Source organism: Neopsephotus bourkii, unplaced genomic scaffold, assembly GCF_033783945.1.
Source record: "Neopsephotus bourkii isolate Nb327-2 ecotype Australia unplaced genomic scaffold, CSIRO-AGI_Nbou_v1 NB_1574, whole genome shotgun sequence".
Lineage (NCBI taxonomy): Eukaryota > Metazoa > Chordata > Aves > Psittaciformes > Psittacidae > Neopsephotus > Neopsephotus bourkii.
In genome coordinates, this window is record NW_026902050.1 from 7,708,629 (window position 1) to 7,733,938 (window position 25,310).

Sequence of the window (25,310 nt, forward strand, 5' to 3'; positions counted from 1 at the left end):
GAATACTTACATCAACAGGTAAGTTGCAGTAAGGGGAAGGCATGTGCATCTATATAGCAATGCCAGCCAGAGCAGTGAACTGATTAGCCTTTCAAAACTAATTATCTACATGTTGTACTGCAGATTTTACTCTTCAGTGTTCATAGGCAGAATTTCATTTTCTTATCTGACAGAGAAATGTTTTCTGGCAGATAGTTACATAGGCATTACAGATTTTGACAGAAAGCTCATGCTTACCTCTCCCTTTTCACGTGTCTGATGGAAATTAATGATGAGAAATGATGTGAATTTAAGTCACTGCACAAATAATACAACAAATTAATATATGACATTTACGCATGTATGACTATCAGCCTGATTCTGTGCCCTGTGTGTCTGTACCAGCGTACAGTGTTTCGTGGGCAGTCTGGAGAGTGTCTGTGGGTGGATTTGCTCAGAAAAGTCTAACTTGGTCTGAGGAAGGGAGAGGAAATTGTGTGTGTGATACTTCCTTATTTGATGACCAGAGGTACCACTGATGACTTATGTCAGTGAGGTGCACTGTGAGATGTATGAATATTCTCATTTAATATCTTATACAAACATAAAACAATTCTACGCAAACATCACAAAAAGCAGAAATGGTATTTTCTGAACATAAATAACATTTTAAAACTCAATTATTGGCACAAGTCAAAATCTGTAAGGGATGCTGAGGCTATAACTACAAAAGCATGTTTTCACACATGAATAAGCTCAGAAGTCAAATGAAAAAGGGTTGTGACCTTATGTTAACCTTCTTTGGTAAACTGTCATTTCTTATTTATATGATTATGCTCTCATCTGTCAGGATACCTGAAAGAAGTTAGAGACAAATGAAGTCTTATGATTAGCTGTTGATGAAAAGAAGCTTATATTTTACTGATTAGAGTAGTATTGCAGTGGCTGTAACCCTATCCCCAGGGGCTTCGGTCAGACCTTGGAGCCCAGGCAAGTTTCTTGACTTTTGCCATAGGCACTTTTGGGGCAGCTGTATCCAGAGCCAGTGTGTGAGTTTGCAAGGCCATCGCTGTTTACCCCAGTAAAATCAGAGTCACTGGTGTCACTGATTTAGCCTGATCCCAGGTTGGATAGAAACTCTCCGAACACTGGTGACACTGAAGAGTTAATGGCTGGGCTAAAAAGAATATTGAAGGCATTGTCTAAGAGAAAGAAAGTGCTTATTAAAATGACTTCAGCATTTATTTAGTCTGTAAGTTTTGAGGTGTAACTTAGTCTTGTCAAACTCTCTTTTTGTTGATACTAATTCTGCATTTGGACTGTTTTCCTTACCCAGCAAATCAATGCACAAGGCTTCTGCCATTTCCTACAAAAAAAAAAAAAAAAGCCTGAAGGACATAATATCATGAACGTCTAGGGAAAAGACAAGCAGGTATTTTTTATTTTTTTTATTTTTTAATAGAACAGAAGAAATTAGTGCACTGGAGGGATTGAGGATGCCTTTTCATTATCTTATCTCAGAAAGTTGCATTTGACTTGTAACATTACGGCACACCATGACACAGTTATGTTCAGGAACACTTCCAATAGAAGGAGAATAAGGAAAATTAATTATGTTTTACAAAAAGAAAATTATACCAATTCTGATTAGAGATGCAACAAGTACCCCTCTGCATGAGCTCAACTCTCAGAGCAATCAAGTGAAAGCACTCATAGATGAGGTGAAGCCACCCATCCTTCATCTTTCTCTATCTCAAGACCTTGTCTTGAGATACAGAAATAAAATCAGTTGCATGAACTGTATCACAATTATCTAATTATTTGTAACTGAATTACTGTGTCCACTTAGTGTGCACCTTAGAGAATTAGAGGAGCAGACAACTCCATCTTGCAACCTCAATAGACCCTAGGTGAAAAATATTGATTACTAGGATATTTTAATGTGCTGGGTTTTTTACAGCCATTCAGAAAGGAAGAGAAAAAAAGAATAAGTAGAATTAAAAAAAAAATAAAGTGAGAAAAAGGAGGACAAAACCTAATTTCTGGTGTTTGCAACCTTGTCATTAGGTGCTCTCATAGGTTCTTATAGCAAAGTCATAAAACTCCCCAAGTAATTAAGTTTCAAAACATAAAAAGCTGTGAAGCACTCTGTCAGAGCACAAAGAGTAAACATTTACTTCTCTGTTGCCTTATGTATCCAGGATAGTGGTAGATACTTGATCATTTGAAGTGAATTCAGCCAGAAGCAATACGTGTTTTTGCATTTAAATATTGTTTATCTATGGTTGCTCCTACCTGTCAGATCAGTATCTTTAGTCACAAACAGAAAGCATAAATACTGGTTTTAATTTCAGATCCCAGTTGTTAAAAGCAAGGGTTCCCTTATTCCTCTTACGAAGGGAAACACATTAGCTAAGATTAAGGATTAACTGTTCATTTTAAACACTACTTAGCATTATGCATTTGGACTTCTGTGCTTTTCTGGGGACTATTGGATTTAGGCAGGAGAACTTTGTGGTATTTGTGTATGGTTGTAGAGAGGATCCAGGCAGAAACTACTGAAGACATGCTTTGCTACAATTGCAAATGTTGTTGGAAATGCAATTATATTTATACGCCTGAGCAATTATTTTGGAGATTGTGGATTCTTGTTTCAGAGCATTTGTCTCTGGCTCTTGAGGAGCAACTAACACTGGAGGTTGTTTTTCTGACCTTTCTTACACACTCCTGTGATGCATTTTGAGCCAGCTGGGATCAATAGCTGCGAGAAGCTGTTGCACTCTCCGAGGAAAAGAGTGTCATCTTTCTGCATTTGTGTCTTTGTGGTAGTACTACGGCAAAAAATGTGCTCAAAGTAGTAAAAATTACAAGAGATTCATAATAAAGGTAACATTAACTGTAGGTTATTGGATTTTTAAATTAATTACCTGAATCCTGGTTAATGGCAAGCCCAAGCAGGCAGGGACCTGAGTTGAATTTTGGCAGGCTCATTTGAGGCTCACAGCAGCTGTCAGCACGTAGCAAATGCCATGGGTTGGTTTGGTCAGTCCCCTCTCATTTTGTGCACCTTCCTAAGCCTAATCTGCTCAATTACATGCTGTGGACATACGAACCCTTTTAGTCTTATTAAAATGTAGCATATACCAAATTCAGCAAATTCACACTCATTTTGTCTGACCTGTTTCTCTTCAGTCAGGGAAGATGACCAGAACAGATACTTCGGCCTATTGTTTGAGCACATATTTGGAAGTCTTCACCAAAAGCAGTATCTAATGCTCTGATAATTGTGCTGGGGGGTGTGTGTGTGTGTGTGTGTGTGGGGGGGGGTATTATTTTAATTGCATTTGTTTAGGTTTTTCCTGATTCATGTTTCACTATTGCTCAAGTCTCTCCACTTCTCTCTGACACACTGAGAAAAGACGGCTGTGAGCTAACCCATGCAGTTTCTCACATCTGATATCCCTGGGGGCAGATGAACTGGCAGTTATGACAGCTTCTCCCAAAGTGAGTATTGCCACTGAAAAGTGAGCTCGTTTATCCCAGATGCATGTTTTTATTGATTGAAGCTGAGGACAGGCACAGTCAGTTTTCAGTCACTTTTTAAGCAGAAGTTTTATGCAGGCCACTTGGGTAGAAATGGCTGGTGTCAAGGGCAATATCCTAATCTGAAGCTCCAAAGCAAGAGCAGGAGTCCTACTTGCATTTGCAGCCTTGGTTCTTGGGGGCAGACTGGGGCCTTTTATATTTCAACAATTTAGTGATTATTTCAGGATAGTCTTGGTAAATCTCCTTTTCCATGGAGGAAAAAAACCTGCTTTTTCAGTGGAGGAAAAATGAATTTTTTTCCCTGGAGGGTTTTTTTTTTAGTGTCTAGAGTTTTCTCTTTGAATGTTTAATTCAACTGCAGCATTTTAATAACAGCCTTTTGCATAAACTATGCAACTGGCAGTTTAATTTTCAGGTTATGTGAGGATTACACAGGGTTGAGTGTAGTGCAGTTTATCAGCACGTCATACGTTTCTGCTGCTGTGTTCCAAAGTAGCGTGTTTTTTAAAGAGCACAGTATTATTCACAAACCACAGAAAACTGGCACGACGTTCTACATTTCAGTTAGGAGTTGAATTGTTAGTCACTGATCTAACATGGACTGAAAGGGAAGAATTGTTTGTAGATGTCACAGGCCTCCCAGGTAACAACAAATGAAGAGTCCCACCCCTATGGCATCTGCTGGTCTAGCGCATATGGCACTTGAAGGCTCACCGTGCGTCACAGCTGATTATAGACTCTGCACATGGGCTGCTTCCCCAAGGCTTTCAGCTCCCTAGTCTTCCTCCAGGATCTGAAAAGCCTCACATGGGTTCTACCAGCTTGGAAGGAAAAACAAAAGTGTGAAGTGTAACTTGCTATTATCTTTGGAAAGGAGTAGTTCAGTGCAGGGAGAATGGCAGTCATCCCCTTCATAGGCTCACTGTGTCTGACTCCAGCTCCTGCAATTGTGAGTTTCTGCAGAAAGTTGGGCCTGAGCAAACATACCAGCCTGAAAAGTTTTCTTTGTCCACACTTCTTGATGCACAAAGCTTTATTGATCAGGTTTTGACAATGAAAACATTTAAAGTTGGGAAATATTACAGTATTTGCTACACTGCTCAGGGATTTAATGTTTAATTAATGTAAGAGCTTTGAATAGTCAGATGAAAAGCACTATGTAACTTTATGAAAAGCCTGTTATTGTCCAGACCTAGAAATAATATGACAAAAATGATAGACTGCAGTACAAATATGTTTTGAGATATTTCTAGAGTTCTGATTAGTTTATATTAGCTAGTTTTTTATGACTACCTCTGAAAGGCGGGTTATAGAGATTGATAACATTCCACTGGGCTGATTGACAAAAATTAGTTTATTTTAAAGGAAAGGAAAGAAGCATGGCATTGTTGCAGCTGACTAATGTGTATTAAAAGCTAGGTAATCTTTTCCGCAATTACAGAGATACAATGATTGCCGTTGTCAGAGAAGAAAATACACTCTTAAGAATCATTGTGTAGGAAGAGCTTTGCAAGCCTGAAATTGAAGCTCTGGTCATGGTCTCCAAAATTACAGTTAGTAGTAATTTTATGCAGAAACAAGACTTTTGAATACTTAAATTATAGCTTGCTTGTAGCAAGGTATTTACCAGCAAATACAAGCATCTTATAAACAGCACATGAGTCATCTTGGTGTTCGTTTTAAGCATATCGAAAATGTAAATTGCAACTGAATTATCCTTGTGTGAAGAGGCAAGGCTTAGAACCTTCAATTCATACTTTAAATGGAAATTATGAAAGGAAAAATGTGTACATTTGCCTTTCAGTGGAGTATTGTGCAGGGTAACTACTGCTTTTTCTATATCTTTACTTACAGGCTACATAAACAAGGACTAACTAGATAAAGAGATAGGAAGAAGTACAACTCCTGAGTGGTGTTTGTGTTCCTCTTTAGAAGCATTTAATACCTGTCCTCACTAGGACAACTAATAGAAATTCCATTTTTACTGAAATGCACATGGACTTTACAAGCCATCTGATATATCCTTTAAAAGCTTTAAACCAGTTTGTGATAAAATCTAAACCAAACAGAAATCTGTCAGCTCTGTTCAAAGCAGTGGCCCAAAGGAAGCGATGCAGACATGACTGTCAGCAAGATAGCAACTGCTGGGAGGGCTACACTTCCTTATTAAAAGATCAGTAGTGTGATCAACATCATATTGGATTACTCAGACTTCAATTACATGAGTACCTGAGGGCTTTAACTGAGATTTATTAGAAGACCAACTTGAAATAAACCTGCTGTTGTTGCATACCAGATCTTTGAAAGACCCACCTGAGAACTTTGTTAACAGTTACTGTTCCAGAAGACATTCAGTGTCAGCCAAGGAATTAAATATATATATATAAACAATATCAAAACCGTAAAAATGGGGCAATCAAGTGATGTCATTTTTAATCTTGGGAAGAGGAAAAAAGGGAGAAGAAAAAGTATCTTCTGTGCCTGATCATATTGTTCATTAGGATCCAGCTCTGGAAGCTGGTATGGACAGGTTTGGGATGTGTTAATGCCACTACTATCTTCCTGTGGTTGAATCTTGGCAGTCACAACTAATATATGTCATCAGGAAGCAAAGCAAGAAAATCTGTATAACGTTCTAGTTTTTCTCACTGGCGATTTGTGTTGCAGATCGGCCTGGAGCTGTGATAGCTCCAGTGGGGGATGGATGCTTGTGATGGCTTCTTGATGAGACAGCTAATGAAGTAATGGCTATACAGCAATGACAGTGAGCCAGTTTTTACAGAAACGGGGTGGATTGTGTTATGGTCTCATGTAGGTGAGATTGGAATAGAGATGGAACTTAGTGGCTGCATGCTGTGTTTTCCTTCCCTGTCTTCCTAGTCCCTCACATTCGTGTCACTGCAAGCACAATGCCAGCGTTACACACATTTCGTGTGTTGAGCAATAGAGTTCTGATGGTCAATTGCTCCTCCAAAACCAATTATTCCCAAGATTGGCTTATGTTCCAGTCAGTTTGCAAAATGAGTCTATCTATGTCAGGTTTTTAAGCTTTTTGCCAACCCAATAGGACTTTTGTCACAAATAGCGTTGATGTTTCTGACCAGCAGAGCATATGTACTTTAAGATGGAAACATCAGATTATGATTTGCATGATTGTCGTTTTCTTTTGCATATTTTGCCTCCTGTGTGTGGAAAAGACATTTCTCTATGCATTATACTGTTGTAAAGACACTTGCTGAGCTCAGCAAGTGGGCATTAATATTGCTGCTAACAAAAGAAAAGATATTCTCATCAGTTCAGTCATTTCTGTCTTCATATTTCATAACTCTTTCTTCCAACTGTTACATCCTGCCAAGAGAACATGCTGATGGCCCAAGATATAAACCTCCTTAGTACATCTCAGGTTTGAATCTGTGCAAGGAGTTTTGGCTGTATCATGCTGTCGCTTATTAAGTGCATCTCCTCATAGAGATCCTTTCCTCCATTGCCACCCACCTACCTCCCAGCATGGCATGACTGAATTGTGCTGGGGAACTGTATTTAAAAATTAATAGCCCCATAACAAATTTTCCTTCTGCTGTTCTGCGCCACATCAGTAAAACTTGCAGGAGCGTTGCAGTAAAGCTGCTGATGCTGGTGATCTCAAAGCCTTTCTCCTAAACAGAAATTACATAAAACTTTAATTATTGTGTTACAACCTGTACTGCTGTGGTGCACAGGCGAAATGTTCTCTTCCAACTTTACTGTTTACAGCTGGTTCATTCACTTCTTTTCTGCAGGAAACAGTAAAATTAATGAGGCTGTCTTCAGTACATAAACATTTTTAAAGATCGTAAGTTACTCATTTGTCTGGATTGTTGTTCTTCAGATTGTACTCCCTTGTTATCTCATGTGGTCATTCACGTATCCTGGCACCAGTTTTCTACTGACAGTTTGTCCATCTGCGTGGGTTTCATATCAATGTGAATTGGAGTCATCAAGGGTGTACAGTTGCCAAAATATCTATTAGTATAACCCTACTGTGGAGGCTGGTAACCCTATCAGTTTTTCTTTTTGGCTTTATTTTGCTGAGATGCTGTGTCCTACTCCAGGATTCAGAAATGGATCATTCTTTTTTGTTCTAAAGACTAAGAGTGGAGAAAAATATTCAGATCTGCTTTGCGAAAGGATGGAGAAAAGGATTGCTTTGCAGCTGTGTGAAAATGTCACCGTGTTGTCTGAGGTTGGTCCATGAAATTATCATGTTCCTTACTTTAATTCTATACCCTGAATTTCTTGCAAATTATCTGATCTCAATAGCTGCTTGAAACTCATATATAGAGGTATATGTCTCTGTGTGTATATTTAATGAAGAATTCCTTGAAACTCTCATTAGGGCTGCTTGACTCTAAAGCAGTTTACATATCACAGGCTTACACAGCTATCAAACAGATGCTGCTGCCTTTTTTTTTTTTTTTTTACATTCAACTGACATTTTCATTTTCTCTGCATATTTTGAGGACTGAGCAGTGATGTGTTTTGACTCCTGCGGCTACAGACGGTATCAAAATGAGGATTAGAAATGAAGCTTTACCTGTCAATTAAGTTGTTAAGCTTGTCCTCCACAGCGTCTACACTTTCAAATGGCCTGTTTATTGAATTTGAAATAGTTTTCATTCTTGACTTTGTTTAAATTGAATGGACAGTTCTAATTATCATTTTCAGAGTTTTCAGCTGCAACATATGGTTTGCATATAGAGTTGTGGATGAGGGGCTCTTGGCTGTTCATTGAGCTGAACCACTGTTAAATATCTCGGGAGAGATTGGCATATCAGGCATTGAAAGCAAGCAGAAATTGGCAGTACAAATATTGGCCATTTTTATATTTTTGTGTCACTTTGTCCAGGTGATCCGCTCTTGAAGGACATTGAAGAAATGAACTGTGGTTGCGGGATCTAGTCATTGGCAAGGAAGAAGTCACCACTTTCAATGGCTGCATTGTGCCAGTCTTCACATGAAAATGCTATTAAAAAGGGAAAAAAAAGGTTAAAAAAATTTTCTTAGAGCATCTTTTACCCTGATATATTCCTCCCTCATCCTGACAATGAGTTTAAATAGCCACAAACTTTGGCAAATCAATGTTGTTCTTTGAAATCCTTTGCATCCCCCACTAAGAGGGTTGCATGACACCTCACGGAAGTATATTCTTGAATTTGTTCTCCAGTAAGGCCAGTGGCAGATCGGGAAATTAAATTGAGGTCTTTAAGACTTGATTGGTTCCCTTTCAGTGCTTTTCCAAGACTCCTCCTCAAAAGCGGGTTATAGGGCAGTTTGCACTGGGCTTGTATGCTAGAAGCAGCTCTCTGCCTTTACTCTGCTGCTGTTCCTGATATCTCCCCAAAAAGCTGTACCTCAGAGATGCCTCTGTCCTCTTCCCTCCTTGGAACCATTCATTGGGAAAGGCATCTCCCTTCAGAACTGGACGTAAATATTTATTACTGAACACAGACATAGTCCCATAGATGGCTCTGCTGTTCAGCATTTCGCAGTGACATGGTCTCTGCCCTTTGGTGTTCAGATAAAACAAGGGTGAGAGAGACAAAACATGACCTAGGCACAGGTAGAAGTCATTGAAGCTACCTGGAAAAACATCTGAAATGTAGGGCAAGTTACCGATGACAGGGTAGAAGATTCCTTTCTGTAATGTGACGGAATCACTGGGGAGGTCTAAAGGAAGGTGACAGACTGAAAGGCAGTGAAGCCGGTGCAAAAAGCTTTGGTTTTGTTTTTTTATTTTTTAATGCCATCAATTTTCAGGGGAAAGTAAATAATCAGATAACTTGGAAAGCCTGTTTCTATGCATGGCTAATTGGATAGCCTTCACGAAGTAAGTGATGGTTAAAGCTGCTTTGTCCTTAATCCTGAGCAAAGAAGAAACGTAGTAGAGGAACTCAGTGCTCTAATAAGGGTCCTTTTTCATTAGGGAGTTCTTTTGCAGAGACTAAATTGGGTAAGGGATCTCTTAACCATGCCTTTTCACCAATTTCTTATCAGATGTGACATGCTCCTTTCAGTATTGTTTGCTGAAGCTATTCGGTTAGTTAACTTTATTGTAGCAGGCTTTCCTCAGTCACCTGTGACTTACTGAAATTTAAGTAAGCTTCAACAGTGATTGGAGCTAACCTGACTGACTTTGAACTGGAGCAGACAATGGATGCTCATGTAATCCGTCGGAGGAACTAGGAAGGGCAGAAACAAATAACCTAGGTGAAAAAAATAAAAGCCTAGGAGTGCTATTGGTTCAAAATGGCCCAGCTAGCTCTGCAGGAGCACATTTATCTATGCTGAAAGCTGTTTCATGAAGGTGTTTTAATGTCAGGTTCTAGTAAACCACTCAAAAGAGCTTATACCATATTTATGGTTTTTGTGAAGCCTAAGAAAGCCCTAGGTTTTTGCAATGTAAAATCTCACAGCCATAGAAAACTGTTCTTCTCCCTCTTTGCTGCTCAGTTTAGTTCAATGAAACAAAAATGGTTTTTATAAATGCGAATAAAAATTCTGCTTTTCCCTGTTGAATTATAGTCTTTATTTTAGACTAGATGTTAAACTTGTATTTTTCTTCCTAGAGTCAATACTAATATCAGACTTCATCCATTGTGGAAAAAATGGACAATTATTTTTCTAGTAACAGGAGTTTCAAAACTCCTCCAGTCAAACTTTTGAACCCTGAAAACCAGGTTAGTGTTAGCAGAACAGGACAGATCATTTTAAAAACTTCTGCTGCAAGAGCAAAATATGTCATGCTTAATAGTGGGTGTATTTGTGAGTGGCTTCATACTGGTTGTCAGATTTTGGACAGTTTCAAACTGGGAACTTGGGGAGACTGTGATTTAAAGGAACCTATGAGTTTAATCTGGCACAAATTTACTTACAGCAGTAGCAGGTCTTATTTTATGTTTTACTTTTACAGAAAGATTTCTGACTTTTGTGATGAGTTTATGAATGGCTGGGAACCAAGCCTGCTTCCCTTCCTTCCCTTAAGTATATGAATTATTTAATTTAGAAACACACTAAATTGATGAGTAAAATTCACCATGTAAATTAGTGGGGAAAAAGACCATATGATATTTTCACTTCATGACTTGTGTGAAGTTTAAACAACCTTTGGAATACATAAGAGAGACTAATCACAGTGCCATTACAAATAACAGAAGGGAAAGCACTGTCATACATCTTTGTTGATTTTAAGTACCATGTTAAATAGCAAACAATAAGAGAGCTTCCATGTCAGACATACTAAATGATCTGGAGCTGAAGAGACTTGGTGAGGTAGTCTGGGCAAGGGAGTAGTAAGCCAGATTTTTAACTTCTTTGCAAATAACCATTTGAGTTGAACAGTTTATCCACTTGCCATAATTCCAAATACAGCCATTTAACTGTTCCTGTGTCTGTTCTTCATGTAAGATCCAATCTCCTCTGTTTCTCTGTCACCATTGTTACTGACTAATCCTCACATCCTTACAATATTGCTTGTGGACCAACAACCCACAGGGCTCCCTGAGTAAAGAAGAGACAAACCCTTGATGTTACTTAATTTTAAGAAAATGCTCTATAGAATAGACTATGCTTCCTCTTCCTGGTCATGATTTTTTAATACATAATTATTATAATTATTTTTAATTAGACTATAACTTTATAGCCATCAGCATAAGCCATTCTCTGAATAAATGCAAGTATTTTTTTGTGTTTCCCTGCTTCTGCTGGTTGCATCTTTTCTGCAGTGAGCTGTGGGGACTGCGGCAACTGGAAAATGGAAACGCATGTGTCATTCATTCAAATTTTATGTAGTATTTCTTAGGCAATTGGTAAAACGTGCACAGTTTTGCTTCTGTGAAAGTCATTTGGGTCCGGTGCTCAGGTGTTTGTGCTATCGTGTACCCAGAACATGTTTTGTACATCAGATCCCAGATGGACAGCAATCTTTTCGATCATATTAAGTCTCTAGAGTGAGGGGTGCGTGATGCTCACAACTATTTGGTCTCTGCTGCTCCATGTTGTTCTTTACTTGCCAAAGTAAAGAGGTTTTGCTAAAATAAAAAATCCTCAAATTATGAGGTCGGAACTGCCCAATTCTGGCTTTTTATCCTCCAGCAGTGTCTGGACACTGTGAAAAGAAATTTTTTTTTCTTTGCTTATTTATTAGAACGTAGTGGCTTTGAACAGTTATCAATCTGTGCATGTTTTTACAGTCAAGGGAGAGAAAGCCTTTTCATTTGTCACCCAGAAGGAATGCCACTGGCTCTGTGAAGCTTGCTGAGAGGCAAACTTTGCTCTGCCACCTGTCCCTGCTTAGGCTGAGCATGGTGCTCTTGAAAAGTGTCCTCGATGTGAATGCCATCCGTGTGACACCCTTGGCACATCATTTCTCTTTACATTCAGGATTCCCAAAATGTGTGTGCTGTCATTGACTTGGCCAGACCAAAGAAGGGAACTCAGGTCTGCAGTAGGGGCTGTAATTTGAATAACCTCATATCTTTGATTTTACTAAAAATACACAAGCAGGAAAAGTGTGCAGTAAACTTAATATTAAAGGACCATTTCATCTTGTAATTTCAGAGCAGTCACACACGTGCACAGAAGGAAGGCATGTGAAAAGTGATAAAAATTACAAATAATGACCTTATGAAGAAAGCAGTGCTTTAAAAAAATAAATTGAATTAGAAAGAAACACAGATCTGCAGGCATTTTGAGATCCAAAGTAGCAGTTGTTCTGCACCAGAGATCAAATATATGCCTATGCCTACAGGTGGTCATGGATGCATCAATGCAGACCTGTGGGAGAGCAGGTGATGCATTGATTGTGGGAGCAGTCACTGTAGAAATTGCTAGACGAAGTTCTTTGAAAAAAGAGGATTTAAAACCAAAGAGGACTTAAGATTGCATGAAGTAGTTGTCCAGTGGTTAAAATAGACAAGTATTTCTATGTCCTTTGGAGGCTCCTGATTCTTTGGGTATTTAGGAGCAGGTTTAAGGAGGTACCTGGCTTGTAGTGTAAGCACAAGGACCATTGTCAACATCAGCTCCACTCCACCCGGAAACATGGGAGCTGTAGCTGCAGCCTGCCCTTGACTGCAAGTGGCATTGGGCTGCCGCAAGTGGAGAACGTGAAAATAGGGAACTGAAAAATAGCCCACCTGCTCACAACTCTGTGTTGCACAGCATGGCCAGAAAAGAAGAGAAAGATGATAAAAAATGGAGAGGATACTGCAAAAGCTCAGTCCTTCTGCCATCAGAACTGGTGTTTTTCTTCTTTTGGGATTTAGTTTTGCATGTTGTTTACATTTCTTAATGGTTTTAAAAGCTAAGCTGCTTGTTGGTAGGGAACTGATCTGGCAACACCTTGCTTTTTTTTTTTTTCCCTTTATAAAAGCATTATTTTAGGTTCACTAATTATCTGTGTTTAACACCACTGTCTGCTTATTTTTGAGGAGCTGATTGATCGTGGATGTTCCTAAATATTTCAGTAACAATATGAAAAAAGCCACTGATGTGATGACCCTGAATTCCAAACAAGCAATCACACAGTTCTGTACTTAAAAAGGTTTGGATCAGGGCAAACCGACTATTACCAATGTGGCTCATCAAGTGAGCTGGGGACAAACCTCCTTGAAGATTATCAAAAACCTATTCAAGGATATGGAGGACTTAAAAATCTGTTCATCAATAGGATCTGCCCTTGGAAAAGGGGCACTGTGCTGGCAGTGGTTTGTGCATTTGTACACTGCATCCTTTTTTCCCATGTTCGAAACTTGAGATGTGCATCCTGTCAGGATGGAGGAAAGGGCAGCGTGCAGTCAAAATGCACTGAGCTCAGTCCAAGTGCACAGGCTTCAGAAGCATGAAGAGCTAAAGAAGCTCTTAGTCATGGGGGCTAAAATACTTTGCATCTTGGAAACGTGTAGAATTCATTTTTGGTTTTTATGACTTACCATAAAGTTATTCCTGCCAAGTTGTTCCTGATAAAAAGTGGGTATCCCTGTGCAGGAGTGGGGGCACACTGCATACAGACAACGTGGAAAGCAGAGACATCTGCAGTGGGGAGTGCCACTAAAATGCATGTCTATTGAAATCTCCCATAGGTGGGAAGGAAGATATTCACATACTGACTCTGCTTTATTCACCAACAGCACAATCCCCTTTGCAAGATAGCCTGGGATCGCACACTGTTCTCATTTCACTTCTCGTCTCAACAGATTGCTCTGCCTCTGTTTTGTGGGAATGCAGGCGCTTTCATTGCAGTCTGACTCATGAGATGTAAGCCATATATGGCCTGAAATTTGGGTTATTCAGCTAATTGTCCTAAATTGTAACTACAGAGGGCTGAGCACATAGGTATTTCAGTGTGATCTGCAGTAGAAATGAATCAATTTAATTATAATGTATTCTTAAACAGACACAATCTTCCATAATCCCATAATATTCTAGAATTACAATATAATGACTTTATATTTCTATAATATGTTTTGATATTTTTAGAACTTCATAATTCTGGAATAATTTTATATTTCTATAGGTATTTCCATGTAGAAAAAGAAGCAGCTACGTCTGTACCTGTAACAGCATAAGCTGTTGTTTTTCTGGTGTATATGTCCATTACCAGGATAGCAATTTAAATATGAAAGTCCAAATAGACAGGATTTTCATAACTTTCAAGTGCAGTTGAAACATCTAGATTAGTGTCTACTTTGCAGACTGCCCCCTGGACAAGATGATTAAGGCACTTTTCTTCTGTAACTGGAGGCAAAGTTGTTTCCTGGCCTTGGGATGTAGGAGACATTGAAAGGCGACCACGCACTGCAATTTTCATGATTATATCTGTAGTATGTGAAGGAATCTATCAACATATAATCCTTAAAATATTGATCCTGCAGAAAAAGCCCGATACTAGAAGGGATTGTGTGTTATCAAACTTGCTGTTCACATGGCATCTATGCAAGACAGTCATGGAGTCGCGTTGCAGGTTCATTGATCTCACCTCTGCTTTTGTCCTGACTTGCTGCAGGGAGTCTTGGGGTGGGGTTGGGTGTAGCTCTTACATACAACTATTTCAGGGTCTTTATTTTTCATTTAATTATACTGCCTTTCAGCAATATAGTTGCCTCATGGCCCTTCAGGACATGCTATCATGAGGGAAATGCCATTGAAAGAAGAGCCACAGTCAGCTGCGGGAGCTGCAGAGCTCCCCTGAAAACCAAGTCAGTTCTTTAAATGTTCAAATAGAGTCCAACAAATAGAGCTAACTCCAAGTGCTTGTTTTTGTTAGCTGAACTAATCTTTTCTCCTTTCTAAGTGCTGAAATGATAGCTTAAAACTGTATCTGGTATATTAGATTAATTCTGCAGCTGATTGTAGTCTATAAAATTACTATATTGAAGCTCCCAGTATTTGAGTTTATTGAGGTATAAATACTAGAATGTGGTGTGCTATACAGTTCAGCTGCTTCCTTGTTGTATTTTTCTGAGTCTTTTTGCTTATTTTATTTCTGTGATACTCAAGACAAATAGTTTCCTGGGTTTGATTTTGTCCTGACATTTTTTCATCAGGCTAGTTCTTAACACCATAGAATTCAAAAAGATGAATAACATTTTCTGTATACTGTTTACATTTTAAAAAGCAAAACTTCTGTTAAGAGTATTCCAGATGTCTCCAGGCAGTAGGAAATGTAGTATACAGTTTAATAAAACAGCAAATACAGCAGAAGGATTAAAAAGTAGTGCATGTTAGCAAATGGTCAGAATTTAAACACTAGTCAACACCAGGTTTTCATTTTAGGTGAGTGAAATTCACATGTGAAGTATTAAAATTTAACTTTATAAATACATTTCTTTATGACCAAGACACTGTGCTTTTCCAAGTCGTCTTTAAAACTTCCTTTTTCATTTAACTTTTATTAGATTTTTCTAAAATGGAATAAACTTAAAAGCATTTTAAAAAAGTTAAACCATGAAGGCTAAAAGCAAAGCAGATATATCAACAGCAAAAATATGAAAGCCAGGTCCCTTGTTCCTCCGGTGCAATATGGGGGAGCCTCTTTGTGTTGCTGTGTTCTCCACTGCTGGCATGCTTCCCCACAGCAGCACTTGTTGCAGCCACTCTTTTTTATTTCTTCAAATCCCAGTCTCCCCGATCACACCTGCTTTGGTGTGATTGGGTGCATAAACCCCTTAGATGATTTGAGAACGTGGTCTAAAGAGCAATTAAATCAATGGGAGTCTTTGATGTTGAAAGGGGCATTCTTTTCAGATGTCTTTTGCCGGAGGGAAGTTTGGCTTCAGCAAGGGGAGAATGTCTTTGGTGGTGAGGTTAATTTGGTACCGGCATCACTGCTTGGTGAGATGGAAGGAAGTGGCATTGCCATCCCTCTGGGCTCTTAAGGAACAGGTAGACAAATTCTAGGCAGACATCCGCCAGGTGAAATTTTGTTCAGGGAATGGACCAACTGACCCTTATTTCCAGTGACTTCTGTGTCAATTTTTAAGGCACTGGTGTCAACATGCCTGTCAGATGCTACTTACAGTAGCCGAGTGTTGCTGAAAAGGTGCAGACACTGCGTATTTGGTATTCTTGGAAATTCAGGTCTGTGGGTCTGTTTTAAACCTTCACCTGTTTGCTTAAACTGTTCTTGATCTTTTTTTTTTTTTGTCCATCATTGTGTATCATTTTCAGATGAAACTTTAAAGCAGCATTCTCAAGCTGTTTTAATACTAGTTTCCCTCTTCATTTGGCTAAATGTTATTCCCTAAAATGTGAAATACAGAAAGATATATGCTTAGCTTAGGAAACAATATCATCAGGAAATCACATAGTTTTTCTGGGTCATCATCTGAAAAGATGCTATGGAAAGCTTAGGTGAATACTAGGAAGCCTAAGGGGAACAAGTCACAGAAAATGTGGCACAAAATCATCATTCTTTTTAAATGTAACGTCTAAGCTCCCTGTGTATTCCGTGGTTGAAAATGTAATGTTTATTGAGAGCATGGGCTCTGTTATTGCATCGCTTTTTTCCATTTATGTCAGTTTTATGTGCTTGTACCTTCAAGAGCACCTGCTAAAAGGATTAAAAGCCTGGTGCAAAAGCAAATCTTCATACAGCAAATGTTTAAAAAAACCAAGTGTTTGACCAGTGGTACCTATGAGCTCAGATGTGTTACCTTGCCCTAATTATTTTGCTGTATTTTTCTCTTGGCCCTGAGGAAACAGCCATGTCACAGAACATTCTAATTAACAAGGGCTTCAGAAGTAGAAACTACAGAGGCAGTGCCTGCAGGAACTTTGAAAACACCATAAAATTTCAATTTTCTTTGCTCTGTTTACAGCACAGAAGTGAAGCAAACAAAACCCCAGTCTGAGTGTAATGGTTGCATTATGTATAAGCCATGTGCCTGCCGTCCAGGAGAGCTGGGGTATGTCTTTGCTAAGGCTGTCTTGTAATTCTTATCATATGCCTTTTTTCTCTAGATGTTGATGAGTGCGCGGTGGTGAATGGTGGCTGCCAGCAAGGCTGTGTAAACACACATGGCTCCTTCCACTGCCAGTGCTGGGCAGGATATAGGCTCCATGCTGATGGGTGCACTTGCATAGGTGAGCGAATGTTGACAAGCATTTCACATACTTCAAGACACAATCTTCTCTGCTAAACCTGTCTTTGCCTCAGTACAAAGGCTTGTCGACTATCCCAGTCTGTTTTGACTAATTCACACAGGATGTCATTATCCATTCCAGCACAAGAAGCTTGATTCAGGTATTTCCAGGTTTCTTCCTTTTCTTCTGTGAGCATACAATTGTTCCTTTTTTTTTTTTTTATTTGTGAGTGATAGTGTCCAGTGTTTCTGTTATGCAATTTTTTGAACATTTCTTTTGTTTGCTGCAAGCATTAAGGAAATAGGAGATCTTAGTTTCAAATAAAAATGTTTTTTTGAATTGAGCGCTTTTAATTTGTGTCACATCTCACTGCATGTTCCAGCACTGTCCTGCGCTTTTCTGCCCCATTACTCTTCCTCTTAGTCTTTTTGCCTGTTTTTTAATAAATACAAACAGCAGCTAGCAAAATCTCTTGCCCACAGCTGCCTGGCAGGACACTGCTCTTCTGACCAAGCAATCCCAAAATGTAGTTTGTGTCTTCATCAATGAAGACAAAATAAAAGCTTGTGATTGCCACCAAGAAGTTGTATTTAGCCTTTTAGTCCATCAGACTGCCCAGGCTGAGTCCCCGTAGGCTTTCCCAGATGGTGACATGAGCTTAGGCAGGCAGATCTCATTAACTGGGTCAAGGGGTGCAGCGCTGAAGTAAAATCTCTGACTGCACTACAGTGAGCAGAGCAGAAAATCCTCTAGGGAGGATCAAAAGCAGAGGCCAAATTTGTGAATTACTAAGATACATCTTAGAACATGGTGCTATGGTCTGATAGCTAGACAGTGAGCTCTAAAAGGCTAATGAAATATTTAAGTATGCCTTCAGAGGTCTTCTGGTTTTCAGAGAGTCCATGAAAGAAAGCAGTCCTACCTTTCATCTCTTCAGTCTTTGCTGTATGTTGAGGGTCTTTTTATGTAAAACAGTAATGCAGAATTGTCTGCTTGAGTCTGTTTTGCATTTTAGTTATTAGATACGGTACAGTGAGAAGTATGGATGGGATGGGCTGAAAACTCTCCTCCAAGTATATGAATGAATATTTAGCTTGCACTAATCCTTTTAACTCAATCAGGGGGTGCCCATGTATGTGAATCTGAGAGTCTTGAGCACTTTTCCTGAGATTCTGCCTGTGCTGTGAGCTGATAATTAGGGTGCTATAGATTTGTGAAATCTCCTTGTTCCTATAGCGATCTTATGCCCTTTGATCTGTTCCTTTATCTGCACTGGTCTTTGAAAGGTTGCACTACCCCTGTATATCAGGGATACATCTTCATCTGCTGCAGTCCTGTTTGTAACATCTCCGTTACAACCAATAACTAATTTCCCTTGCTCAGCCAGCAAAACCCCTGCTGTACTCCTCTGTGGCACACTCAAACAAAAGATAACATATGAAAGCCAATAACAAAAGAAGCTGCAAACCAAACTGATTGCCTTTCTTTAAATCAGTTTTATATCTCCCATATTGAAGATCTTCAGCTCATGAATGCTTGCTTGTGGATGTGCTCCCCTTTCTGCCAACATTAAATGCAGAGCTTGGGCTGGCTGCAGGTTTTGGCAACTGCTCTGCTAATGTGAATGATGCTTGCAGTTGTACTGACAGACATCCTGTTCCAAGAAACAGGCATTACAAAACAGTAGGAAGAGGGTGGATATGATTCTAAAGGCTGTACCTGAGTTTGAAAAACAGGATGAAAAGCCACTGATTCACAGTATGGAATTACCCATTGTATGTTCATGTAGACGAGAGCACCGTGGAGCTTGGCAGTTCAGCCCATTACACAGTGCCTGTTTATGTGCTTGTGGAAGAATAAATGCTGTGTTTCTTAGGTTGGGCTTTGCGCCCTGAAACAAGACATGAGGAGTTAATTCTGCATGTTGCTAAAAATAATAAAATATGCCATCCTTGTGTTACATTTAAATCAGTACTGAGTCAAGTTGTTGAATTTTGTAAAAAGGATTAAAATGTTCTGTCATTTGGGAAGAAGAAAAGAATGTTATTTATTTAATTTTTTAGGGCTGATTTTAGGTAACATGAGAAGAACAATCAAGTCTGGTCAGCTCACATCTGCAGAATAAGTTCACTCACAGTCTGGTCATTGTTCTTGTACAAAGTCCCTTGGTTGTGATTAACGTCAGCCAAATATGTCATCAGTCATTTCTGGTATTATCACAGCAATAAATTTACTGATGCAGCTAGAACACAGGGTGTACCAATGCTCAAGCTGTGGGAATAGTATTTTTTGTTTAAAGAACTCGCTCTTTTAGGTTTGTTTGGTTTACGACATACAGAGATTTTCAGTGTTTTGGTGATTGCTTAACTGCAATTAAAAATACTGTAAAGTCTCAATCTTTTCTTGATTATCTTAGCTGGATACGGTATGGGTAAGGAAACACTAGTGTGAGAGAAGAAATTAATATAAAAGCAGAGCAGTGCATATTCAACTAGAAACACTAGCGGTTTTCTGTGAATTGAAAGAGAGAGAAATTCCTATCTCTCTGATCAGATCTGACAAGGGAAGACCCAGAAGTGAAAGATGTGATGTCTGAGTTGTGTTACTCCTCCTGAATAGTCTCATTTTTGGCTGTGGGGCGAGGGAATTTTATACAAAAAAGGACTAAAGTGGCTTTGGGGAAAAAGAGCAAGAGAACTAAATGAACACGAAAAGTAGGTGGTGCGACAAATTCATTTACCTGTGTAATGTGTGAAACCTTCTGTGGGCATAGAATAGTAAGGTTTTCTCATGGCGCAAATAATCGAAAGCTCCGTTTGGAGTTGTCTTAGCTGTGAACATTACCAGAAAGCAAGTTTTCACTTCAAATATTTGTTCACAAGAAGTTATTAAAAAGCTTAATACATGGTCAGTTCTTTTTTCAGTATCTCAGAAATTATCAAGGAGAAACAGAATAAATCCTAAAATGAGAGACAGGAGTAGGTTTCAGAGAGAACTGCTATCATAAAACGGATACAGAGTGGAGGATATTGGGTTCTGTTTCAGGTTTAGACAAGACACCAAAATACAAGACACCAAAATAAATGTATATAATAAGCTCTCATGCACTGGAGCACAAGACAGCTACTAACTGATGAGGACAGAGAAGCTTTTCATGTAAACCAGTAATCCAGGAGTGCCTAGCCTCAGGATTTGGGCACTAACTGCTGGCCACTGGGGATAGAGAGTTTGCCTTTTCCTGCTGCACCAGTTCATATATTCAATTTTGAGCACTCATCTGATCAAGAAATAAACCCAATAATTGTAGAATCATAGAATGGTTCTGGTTGGAAGGGACCTTAAAGATGATGTAGTTCCAACCCCCCTGCCACGAGCAGGGCACCTTCCACTAAACGAGGTTGCTCCAAGCCCCATGCAGCCTGGCCTTGACCACTGCAAGGGATGGGGAAGCCACAGCTTCTCTGGTCAACCTGTGCCAGTGCCTCACCACCCTCACAGTAAAGAACTTCCTCCTGATATCTTATCTAAACCTCCCCTCTTTCAAAGTCACTTCTCCTTGTCCTATCCCTGCAGGCCCTTGTAAAAAGTCCCTCTGCAGCTTTCTTGTAGGCCCCCTTTAGGTACTGGCATTCTGACGTAGCACAGCTAAGCAGAACATTTAGTGTTTCAAACTGGGCTTGCATTAGCAATTATATTTCTTCTGTGGATACTTTAGAGGATGTAATGATCTCTCCCACATACTGAAAATGAAAAAGGACTACGTTCTGGAAATGAACTGTTTATGGAAGGTGATTACCTCAGCTGCAAAAATAAGAAACAAACATCCCTTCAGACAGACTTTTCAGATGAACCCAGCCCAGACCTCTGTTATATTCATTCCTTCCACATTGTCTTTTTTTTCTTGGCAACCCTGTTTTTCTGGGAGCGAAAGTGCCAAAATCACTTGAGGGGAAGCAGATTTTGCAGCCTAGATGTCTTGGATGGTTCTCATACATAAGGAAGTGGGTCTATCTTCTTGTGAGATATTCAGCCTACATCTGAGGCAAAAAAAGAGTCAAAACCCAGGATAAGCTTTCTTGTGTAATTGCATGGAAGGGTACTGAACTTCTGTCAAACTCTTCCCAGTGAGTCCAGTTCTCTTACGATGTAATCACAGTATGTTTGAGATCCTGACTAACTGCTGGTTGTCCACACCTCCACTGCTTGTATGAGCCTCAAAATACATGGTTTGAAGTTTGTTGTTTTTCATTCCGCCTGCTCTCATTAGAAACTTCTGCCCATACTCTAAGGCAAACAACCTCTAAAATGGGTTGCCTTGTTCAGTGATAAGTAGTATGTGAAAGTAAATTACTGTCATCTTAAATCCTTTGATGATCTCTGATACTATGTGGCATGTCAGAATACCATCTTTTTCGATCCACCTTTTCTTCCTTAGCTTTTTGGTCCCACAAGTTTTGCTCAATATTGAATTCACTTTTAGATACCTGTGCCAGACTAAATGTTCACTACAAATTAGGTAATTAAAATAGCCAGAGGTTACGTTGTCTGGTTGTTTTTTGTTTTTTTTTGCCTTGCTTTTAGTGCCTTGATTATGTTAACATAATTAATTTAATTTCAGTAAAGTTTAACTGACTGGTGTCTGGAAGGCAGAAACTCAGAGGGAGTACATGTTTATTGTAGTATTGGGCTATGGTTTTAGACTGATGTAAATTCATTGTCTTCACTGAAATTTATTCTTGTTTAAACTCCTAGAAGTGAAAGCAGAACAGAGTTTTCAGACCTCCATTCATCTCTGGTGCCAGCTGTTATCTTTGGTGTCTGCCTTGTGTAGAAAAGCTGTTGAGATGTGGGTTTTTACAGAGACTTTTGCACACTGAGGCTTTTAACAGGAAGTAACAAGATATCACTATAAATCTATAACCCATGTTTTTCCACATCAGTAAAAGCACAGTATGTCTGGAGTTGTTTTTTTTTTTTTTGTAATTGATAAGGTTGGATTGAAGGTGATGGAAAACACAGGCTTGAAGAGACTGCATATTCTAACCCCATGGTTGCTGTGTATGCATCTAGCCCTGGCTTCATACTCGGGTTTCTGTGAAAATATGACCATTATTATAAAAAATAATGGGTTGAAAAATGTATATTTCTCTGGACTTGATGACGGGGTGAGTTTTCTACTAAACTTCAAGAGTAAATCTTTGCAGTAGGGCATACTGTATTTCTGCCTGAACTCCATGCTGTGCTCAGACCTCTAGCCACAAGTCCCTTTACAGGAGGTGGAATTACATTCATGATATGCCGAGTCTCTCCCTTTTTGTGATCAAAGATGCATTGCTGGCACCAGACAGCACAAGCACAATTCATCCTGTTCCTTCCCCAGTGGCTCTTCTCTTTCAGTCTGGCACCTCCTCTCACGTAGCACACGCGATGCCTTGGCAGCAGGCATAAAACCTGGCTGTGGCTGCTCTGGAGTAGTAATACCTCCCTCCACAGCTGCCGGCAGAGCCCATGCTGGGCCAGGCGGCTCAGCCCCCTCAGTGCAAGCTCTCTGTGCAGGAGTTTACACCCATCGTCTTCTGGCTTCGAAGCCTCCAAAATCCTCAGTACGGCAGGCTGCTGCTTATTTCCCATTACATCCAAATTGGCTTATGCCCACCAGAAAAGGTGGGAGAAAATGCACTTCTAAAAACTGAGATGTGTATTCCGTCACTTGGAGCTGATTTAAGGCGGTTTTCATCTTCTGAAATATTTTCATCTCATTTGAATATTCTTGCTGAAAAGCAGGTCTTTGGAAACAAATGTGCAGCAAGCAGGAAGCTCAGTGTATTAGGTTTGCTGTCTCCCATGTAGGAATCAAGCTGCTTTCAACTGGGTGGGAGGTTTGCAGACACAGGTGAAGATCAGAAGCCAGGGTCAGGTCCAGTGTGCAGCAAGGTATCTCCTGGCTACTGCTGTGTGTGCATCCGTGATAATGTAAAAATTTGCTTTTCTTTGGGTATTTTTAACATACACTTTGCTTCCTACAGCAGCTTTTATGGCTAATGTTTTCTTAATGTCTATTACATATAGAATGATAGAATCATAGAATAGTTAGGGTTGGAAAGGACCTTAAGATCATCTAGTTCCAACCCCCCTGCCATGGGCAGGGACACCTCACACTAAACCATCTTATAAATGAATTAATATGAATATTCCTAAAATAAATAGCAAAGCTCTTTGCTGACTTCATTGGGTCCGGAGTTTGATTTCTTTCATGAAGAATCAAATAGTCTTTCCAGCTACTCATTGAGAACGTAATACATCCACTGATGTTAAAATACATATAGACGCAGTCCTGCACACACTCACACTTACATATGTACAGCTGAACAATAGGTTCAGTTGATCGCTCTTATTTTTATATGCAGTGTGCAAATAGGTGTGAGTGTGTGATAACGTATTTTGGCAGAAGGATAAATGTTTCCCTAGAAGCCAGAGATATAAGCTGAACAAAAAAGAATATTAATTTGCTTGGGTAAAAGAAGCAGCATCTTTAGAGATGTACTAAAGACCCTCTTGTTGCTTGTTGTGGTTTACTTTCTAACTGTCCTGTGGAGCCTGTGACTCCTATCATTTGCAGCTTCCTATGCGTGAGCCTGAGGAAATCAAACTGAAAGACAGGTTTTGTATATATGGGTTTGTTTTCTTTCAAATAAATGACAGCAGGGACAGGAAAAAAAACCCAAAACCAAACAAGAAAACAACAATGGGCAAATGCCAGTAGGGACTTTTTTTTTCCCTCCTTACCTTAGTGGAATCTCAAGTGCTTTGCTGCTGTCAGATCAAAGGGTGGCTGTACTTCAGTCAGCATTACAGCTCTTGGATCTCACCTGCCTCTCACTGGAATCACAGCTTTCAGTGACATGGAACACTGTGTCAAGCAAGCACCCTGAATGCAAGGGAGGGCATTCACGCAGGGGATGGGGACAGGTGCATTTATGAAAGCTGTTTGGTGATGTTTGTGTATTTTTACTGTCATTTATGCATTTAAAATAGGAAATAAGTTTCTTGGGTTGTTGACATGTGTTCCTTCAATGCTTCCTTGGCTCCAGCCATCAATTCCTGCAGCGTTAACAAGGGGGGCTGCGAGCAGGATTGTGTTCAGCTCAGTGAAGACCGCTATAAGTGCCAGTGCCAGCCGGGCTACCAGCTAAAGAGGGATGCCAGATCCTGTGAAGGTAAGTCCTGCACTACCTGCGTGGAGACACACATTAAAGGCAATTAAAAAGACCCCAGGATAGTGCTTTGCATTGCTGTGTTCATTCATATTTCACCCTGCTTGCCAAAAGCAGCTCCAGGAATTGCTTATTAACAGAATTTTAAAATGACACATTTGAGATGTGAAGTTCACATTGATTCACAATTTTGAACAAGATTTTGGCCTCATAGACCACTTGCTCTTTGTTGCACACTGACGATGATGACATAGGTTAGGAACTTAATCATGTTGTAATTCTAACATCTTATTACTCATCAAGTTGTATATCAAGTTGGCCTGTGTTTTAGTCTACATAATTCCATAATGTGTTTTATTCTACATAAACTTTTCTATATCTGATTTTGGTTTATGTCTCTCCTAATCATAGTCTGATTAATTTCTTCTCCCCTTCAGGATTCTAAGCAAACACTCTCACAAGCAGAACATAAATGCTACCTTTGGGTTTGATTATTTGGGGGGGGGGAGGGGGGGTTCTCACATGGATTCATCAGTTTTTAAGGCAGCTCTTCCCCAACATAGGTGCATACACACAGTACCCTTGAATATGCCAGAGTAAGACAGGGCAAATACGTGGATATACTGCACTAAAATTCCTGTCACAAAACTGTTTCCGTATGACTTCTTTTCTGCTTGGAGATTTCATATGCTGTGTATAAAGTGTAATTAAATCTTGCTGTTCATCTTGGTTCTGAGCACTTGGCCTTCAGTTTTGGCCTCCCCAAGTCCTGCCCTCTACAGGGCACCCACAACCAGCTCACCTCTCCATCCTTCCTGGGGTGGCTGCGCTTTGTCCCCAAGATTGTCAGAAAGAGTCGGAAAGGGGGAGTTTTGGGTAGGGGAAAGGGCATCTGAGACCTTCTTCCACTGTTCTCCAGCCTATTTTTAAACCTCTTGTGATTCCTCTGTG

The 25,310-nt window shown here is 39.6% G+C and overlaps 1 protein-coding gene across 4 annotated transcripts in view; it reads left to right on the forward strand.

Moving 5' to 3' along the window:
* Window positions 1-25,310, forward strand: part of LOC133222201 (multiple epidermal growth factor-like domains protein 6) — a 204,661-nt gene that overhangs the window by 118,330 nt on the left and 61,021 nt on the right. For 2 of the 4 annotated variants that reach the window (XM_061371692.1, XM_061371694.1), the window contains one exon: window positions 17,023-17,145. In XM_061371692.1, the coding sequence (XP_061227676.1) occupies window positions 17,023-17,145 (123 nt within the window). Of the gene's footprint in view, window positions 1-17,022; window positions 17,146-24,180; window positions 24,363-25,310 lie in introns of those variants that run through there. The other 2 variants (XM_061371691.1, XM_061371695.1) reach the window with 2 other exon arrangements.